Source organism: Nansenia antarctica (assembly GCF_963989245.1).
Source record: "Nansenia antarctica genome assembly, chromosome: 11".
NCBI classification, from domain to species: Eukaryota; Metazoa; Chordata; class Actinopteri; order Argentiniformes; family Microstomatidae; genus Nansenia; species Nansenia antarctica.
Window position 1 is genome coordinate 22,655,141 of NC_137681.1, and position 7,847 is coordinate 22,662,987.

General features: G+C 42.6%; 1 protein-coding gene across 1 annotated transcript; it reads right to left on the minus strand.

Moving 5' to 3' along the window:
• Positions 1-2,774: 2,774 nt before the first annotated feature.
• On the minus strand, positions 2,775-4,801 carry LOC308167664 (zinc finger protein 503-like; the record flags this gene model as incomplete). The annotated part of the gene is made up of 2 exons (XM_080542097.1): positions 2,775-4,175; positions 4,550-4,801. 2 exons carry the CDS (start codon positions 4,799-4,801, stop codon positions 2,775-2,777), a joined length of 1,653 nt encoding a protein of 550 aa, XP_080398223.1.
• Between the last annotated feature and the right edge of the window lie 3,046 nt (positions 4,802-7,847).

Genomic DNA, 7,847 nt, shown 5'->3' on the forward strand with positions numbered 1-7,847 from the left:
AAATCATTGTTTGGCATAGATGCCATTAATTTTTCAAGGTGCCAATTTTTCTTTGTTAAGATATTCTTTAATCCATGACCTCATTGGATATGGATACACTAACAAGACTCTTTTGATAAGTCCTGCGAATGTTGAAATGAGGTCACTTGGTATCGCACTGTAGCCTACACGATATAGTGTTGACTTATTAGACTATGGGCCGGTTTCACAGACAAGGCTTAAGGCCTAGTCCTGGACTAAATCACACTTTCAATGTAAAATCTCCATTGAAGATGCTTTTTAGTCCAGGATTAGGCTTAAGCTTTGTCTGTGAAACTGGCCCTATATGTTTATCACTGGATCTTCCATATGAAGAGACAGACAGGCAGACAGACATGCAGCTGCAAACACACACACACACACACACACACACACACACACACACACACACACACACACGCGCGCAGTTACAACGGTGGTATTTAATGCTTCATAAAAAATACGGTGTTAGACACAGCATGTCGTAATTATAAGGTTCTATCTCCATTTTTGTCAAAATTGAGTTTTATACATAATCTGATCCATTAGGTGTTTATTAATGCCTGTGTGGTGTTATCTTTAAAATGTTGACATGTTTTAGTTAGTAATTCATAAAATACAAAGGTTCCATCTCACAGAACATAATGGAATGTAAAAACGTTGACGCTCAATATCTCTGAACTGCCCTAAACGGAGATAGAACCTTATCATTCTAAGCTCACGATGTAGACACACACACACACACACACGCACACACAGTTCCTAAAAGCGGAGTAGTACGGTGTTCCAGCGTGGTGCTGGGTGTGGGTGGAGACAGATGCAACAACAGCGGGGCCCTCGGTGTCTTACGGCGTCTTGTACCACAGAAAAGACTTTGTAGCTTGTAGAATCAAATGAGGCAATTGTTCCACCGCTGAGATGCGCACAGACCCCGTACTAACGAGCGATACCATAGACCTCCAACAAACCGCTGAAGGCTAATAGCTTTTTCAAAAAGTTTCCCAAAAGAATAGGACAATATGTACATTTAATAAGCTTGCTTTCTAGGTTGCTTCATATCAGTAGGCTATAGGCTACTTGGTTGTCATTTCTAAATTCATTTTATGCCACTGTGACTGTATATTGGCCTATGGTGCTGTGAATAACCTATACATCCGTGCAGATAGGCTACAGATTGCGGCGTTTCGAAAAAACCCGGAGATGTTTCCCCCGTGGAGAAGTCCACCTGATCTCCAGCTACACATTCATCACTTTGATTGTCGTACAGCAGATGTTTTAGAAGTCTTGTGACTTGACCATGGATCATCTTCTCCAGACTTTGGTTCGCTTTGCCTGATAAATTGGACGAATTGGGATGAGTAGAAAAAATATATATATTTCAGGTATGTTACGTACACAATGTAGGTCAACCAAGAGGATCGGCCACATGTTTAGTTGAGAGTTATTCGCCTGGCTAATCGATACGACGCCAAAGTTCTAGACTGCATTTCGTGTTGGAGACTGATGAGCCTGCATGCATTTATCCGTAGGGCTACGCGTACTTTATCTCATATGAAAGAAAGAAAAATGAAAAAGAATGATATGATTCACGAGCGGGCTATAAATTACAAATGTCATCTGCTGAGATGAGATGATAATTATTTCTGAGCAAGAGCCATCCATCTAGCCCACAATAAACGAGCTTCCCCTCAAAGTTGAACCAAGAACCTATTTGTTTTTAACATGGAAAACGCATTTAATATAATGGTTTACATGTATATGTACATGTAGCCTAGGCCTAGCTTACATAGCATAATTCAATAGTTATGGCACACTCTTCGCTCAGATAAATTACACTTATCATGACAATGACTTTTTTTTCTTCCATTTTCATTGTTTTTGCTGGAACCCACATTCTGTGGAATAATATTACATTGCGGTTGGCATGCTGAAATAAATATCAAAGATTGAATAAACGGAATAAATTACACCGTATTTGTTATGTTGAGATCAGGATGCGTATCTTGGAATTTGACTTTCCAAAACAGGACCTATGCAAACTATTCTACCATTTTATCTTTATAAACATTTTTACCTGACGTTTATGAAGGCAATGGCTTTGTGAGCCTGGTGTTTTGACACAGCCTCGAAATGCTTTATTTAACTTTGTGCACTAGCCTACGTTGCCTAAATCAGTAGTGTCCATTTCTCAGAGACCAATTACGCTCACGTCGTTTGTCTTGATTTGTAAATTAGCCTATTATACCATATCAATCTATAGAATTATATTGAAGTGGGTCACACAAACTTCCTTATTTCAAATAGCTGTTTACTATTGTGCATTGAGAATTAAATTCCTGAAAATTGTGTCGAATTAAACCTAAAAAAGCCTATTTGAAAGTGTTTGGAAAAGTTGGTATTCAGGAAAACAGCCCCACTTCAAATTATTTCCAATTAATTACAGATGTAATAGCCTATAAGATAGGCCTTAATTAATTTGTAACAACAATCAACATTTCAACAAAAACACACACGTTCAATTTGCAACTTACAGGCCTAAATGCCATCACCCTCAATCAACCTAAATTGTAAAAAAAACAATAATGCACTTTGAGCCTTTTGCAAATTATATTATAATTATTTTATTTTTGTCACGCTTGGAGCTATCGCAAATAAATACATTGAGTCCATGGATCGCGTCCTGCATGAAGTACAACCAATATAAAAGTCATTAGGCCTAAAATCTCCTTTATAAACGTATAATTCATTATTCCTCTCTACTGATATCCTAACGCCGATGCCGTAGTAAGTCTCTGTCCATAGAAAGCATATGGAGAATAGTATGGCCCGGCTGCAGCGGGCACTGGCACCGGCGCGCCGTTGGGCAGGGGGCTCTTGGAGTAGGGGTGGTAGCGGCTGCTCAGTCCCAGTGGGTGATGCGGGCTCCTGAGCATCGCTCCCGGACTGCCGGGGCCCCCGTTGGGTGGCATGTGCATATGGCAGGCCATAGCGGCCGCGGCAGCGTTGGCCAGTGACGACGAGCCCGGGTATCCTGATATCAACTTCTCCGTCCCGGCAAAAGCTGTATGAGTCCGCAGGTGATTGAGAAGTTCTTCGGAGGAGGAAAACCGCTTGTCACAGGGTCCGTTAGCGGAGACCCAGTTACAAATGTGCGGCATGGGGTCATTGGGGAGCATAAACCCGTACGGGTACAACGGGTGTCCGGTGAAAGATGGCGGCGCGGAGTGCACGCCGTGCAAAGGGTGCGTCGGGTACATGAGCTGGTATCCAGACTTCAGGGCCGAGTGGGCCGCGGCGGCAGACTCAGCCGAGGCACTAGCGGCGCCGGATAAATGGCTGGCGCAGTGGTAACTTAGGCAGTAGGGGTCTCGGCAAAGGCTGGCCGACATTAAAGACGGCGGGGAAGCTCCAGCCAGGGGGCTCGTCCCAGCCTTACTGCATCCGAGCTGGCTGGCGAACTGTGCGAACTGACTGCTCGATTTCGTCGGGTCTAAAGTCATTCCGTGGGGGAGAAAGTGTTGAGGGTAGCCCGCGTACGCACCTGCCAAGCTCCCGGGATAGGACATACCAGCAGGTGGCAGGGGGAACACGGTGTGACCCGGTTTGTAGGGCGACACGGGCGCTACGAGTCCTGACCCCAGAGCAGAGGAGGCTTGGGATACAGATGTGGAGTCTGACGTGATAGCCTTTGATCCAGGGGAGGTATCCTGGTGTTGGTTCACCTCGACGTTAATCCCAGCACAGCTGACGGTTATCCTGCTGCCGCCGCCCTCTTTTGTACTGCTTTTATTGCTATCCGACTCCTTCTTGTCCTCCTTGTCTCCCGACTTGCCCTCTGACGGCAGTGGAGACACGGAGGTGCAGGAGCTGGGGCTGCCTGTCCTGGGAGAGAACGGCTGGCAGGTGGCGCTAGGCACACGGAAACTATGCTTATCTCCACTCAGGCTACCGGACGAGTCCTTCTTCTCTGATTTGGAGTAGGGTTTGAAGCTGGACTTGTCTTCGTTTCCAATGTCACTCATTTTTAGTGGTCCGGATTTTGCCTCCTTGTCAGATCCATTTGATCCAGAGGATTTGGAGGAGGAGGGAGGATCGGGTTTACCAATCTGAGAGCATGTTTGTGCCAAAAGCGCCAACGGACTTTTCTTGGCATCCAGCTGCGAAATAAACAAAAAATACAATTAACATTCAGGTTTGAACTTTTGGTCTCGGGTTGTTTTTGCAAACAACTGCATCTTGTTACTGTTGTAGGCTACGTCCTATTTGCTTTTTACGAGTCCACCTAAACTCATATTAGGTAAAGTTAGATAAAATACGCACCGCGCATAACGCATTGCGCACAATAATAAAATCAGCATCTATCTCCAGTTCAAATTACAGTAACAATCAAACACACACAAACAGTGATAATAAACCATCACCCCAACAAATGAATGCGATGCGTCAACATTTAGAAACATATTAGGACGCCTACAGACTAACACGGATTCTGCCTTTATTATTACCCTCGCCCCCCGTATCCGACGCTTACCTCGATGGGACTAATCGGGGTTGATGGTAAAGGCTGAAGGTACTCCGGGTGCAAGATGTGTCCTCCCCGTGCGGAGAGCATTTTCAAAATCTTTATGGGTATGCGGTTAGCCTGTCGTGATGGGTCTGCCGGAGAGACGAGGTGAAGAAACGGCTTGTTGATTCTCGCAGTGCCCTTCTCCCCGGAATATCTGCTCTCCCAGATCGGATTCGTGCTACTTCTCAGGATAGACACCGTGGGCGATGTGCTCATGACCCAATTCTCGATGCAATAAGAAGAAAAACACAATCAGCGTATCATGTCGTCGGTTAACGCGGCGGCTTTAGAATGAAAGCAATAAATAAAGACAGTCAAACTTGGAGTAATCCTTATTAGAGACAGAGGCGAGGGTCTGAGTGAGATCCGCGCATGTTGCAGGAGTGAGTGTGTGGCTGCATCCTCGGCGTCGCTGGGAGAGTGTGGCTGCGGCAGGTCGGTGCGCTCTCTCTATCTCCACGTCGGCTGTAGGGGAAAAGCGCACTCCCGTCAGCAGCGTCTGAATTAGTCCCGAGATTAAAGCCTTTGCCGCCTTCCAATCAAATGAGACCCTGAGGTGATTGGAGGGTCAAGGGAATGTGACGTCGCCTCCTCAAACGGGCGTGTGTTTTGCCAACTCCATGGAAGCTTTATTGCTGTGTTTTATATGCACGTTTGCACATTTTGTCTGTTTTTAGATGTCACGGCAGCCTATACACGACTTACCAATTATGGAATACTCTGTTTTTAAATATTTTTCTGGGAATTACTAAACCATGGATAAGGACGCCTTTTTATTCGCAATGTTTTGTAAACAATTTGGTATGTGATTATTGCCTCAAATATGAATCCAATGCCTAACACAATATTTCTCTCTACGGTGGATAGGCTATAGGATTTACGCGACATTCCCCACGTTTGCTTGGAAAACGTCAAACGCAAGATTGATATTTAGCTAATGTAAGGGCATTTCAGCCTATGGTTAGTTATTGCCCATTCAAACACGCGCTGACATCACTGCAAGAAGAAATGTACATGTCCCACATTTTGAATTCAACGTTTCTGCCTCCTCTCAATCATACACACTGTCATCTGTCAATGCTGTTCTTCCGTTATTTGTCAGTAGTCTACAGATCCAGGTCAACCGCTGCTGCAGTCACAGATAGGGAGAATGTGTCTGATCTTCCAATGCCTCAGTCTAAAGTAGACACCAACTCTCTTGTCATCGTCTAACTCACAGGACTGACATTCGATTAGGCAGATCAGCTCTGCAGGCCGAGCATTTTTAGTTGACACATTTTATAGCTTTTCATTTCCTTTAGATATCGTCAAATTCAAGCTTGCTATTGTTAATGTTTTTGTTCAGATAGCCTATTTTATTTGACACACAGAAACACAGACGAATGAATAGGTCAGAACTAAAAAGGTCAAAAAAAACTTTTGGACAGTTTCAATGTTGACGAGCATAAGGCCACGAACAGACAAATCATTATTATTGCAAAATCCGCATATCATATTTTCCTTGAAGCATTCCTTGAAGCATTTCCCGTAGCATAATGTCATACCTCAAAAGTGGCCTGTGACAGTTTAGCAATCACTCAAGTTAAATAGTCAAAAATATTTTGTCACACCTTAAATTTCATTTCCAGATCAGGACATTCTTTTTTTTCCCTAAATCAAAATGGCAGGTAGCGTAATATTGCCTAATTTAAGCGTCTTGCTGATGAGAGAAAAGTTAAAACGTATGCAAGGCATTTTTTGATTGATAACATGGGTGCTGTTTTCGGCAACGGCTGTCAGACCCTGACATAGCGCTTGAGTTATTAGGGCAAAGAAGGGCGACCATAAATTTCTAACGTCAGGCAAAAACTCCTTTTATTGTCCACTTGATGGATAGCCCATTGCACCAGACACCAAATACTCGGCATTATCCTTAAATGGGAACACATTTTTTCGTTGCCATAATTCATGACATTTAAATAGAAAGTTTGAAATCCTTACCAATATTTCACACTAGTGACATGTTTATGAATCACTCCCTGCATGCAAATATAATTATTTACAGCACACACGGTCCATATAGCCTATCTGCGATCTTTCACCGGTTTCACTGTAGCCTACAGGCACAGTGGTTGGATAATTGTGATTCACAACTCCTATTTAGACCTACACTTTCCTTATTTGGGGATGTTCAATTTATTTAATACAGTTATTATTCATCTATGTATTTACAAAACAATGTTATGTTTGACGTTGGTGGGACGTTTCATTTCAAACTACTGTGTTGATTCTTTCTATTTATTTCTCACAAAAATACTTGGAAAAGGGCTTAGTCATATTGGCAAATTATCTACTACAATAAATAGTTCTAATATAATTTGTGTATGTCAGGATATAAATTCTTAGAGGAGTTAAAATCGTGCCCCTCTAGAACAGTGAACCTTTGAGGCCTCCATTTTATTTTGCTCGTGTCTGAAACATTGCCTAAACCACAGAGACCATACATGGGAGGAGATGAACACATAAATTATAAACTGACATTATATTCTATTGCCTTTTAACATCCATTATGAGTTGGACTGTCTCCTCCATTCGCCTGTTAGACAAGATTCATTTTAACAATTAGTTTAATTAACAAGGGAGGCCAATGGAGAAAGAAATTACTATGACAGGTGCTATTATTATGACTTTAGTCATGTATTGTACATGACCCTGCAGACATATAAGTGCAAATATAATTTACAGTAGCTTTACTATTCATGAGGATAGTCGAATGGTTAATTAACCTATCCCAAGCAACCCTCTTAATTCTCTCAATAAAAAAAAGGCCAACATACATCTAAAAGTAAACAGTCATTAAATACATTAGGTATACACTCATCATGCCATTTCAATGGCATGTTAATCTTGGCTCATTACACATAATTAAAATAAGAACCGCTCTCAGTGAATCAGAGTGTCTCACCAGATGTTTATACTTCGCGCCGCCCACACAACCCCACTACGTCCACTCACCTACAGGGTTATATTGAGATAGATGGTTGCACCACAGATATCATAATAAAATAACCTTATAATTCTGAAGGTTATAGGCTAATGCAACAGACTCAATGTGTTTTCGAGCTGTAACAACTGCAGGCAGGACAAAATATGACTGCTCTTAACCTCTCACCCCTTTTAGGAGGTTTAATTCCACACAATATAATTTCATGAGCTATAGAAGGGATCAAACATGTGTACTTTAAGTCACAGGAATCTAGGAGCCGTTTCTTCTCATGTAATA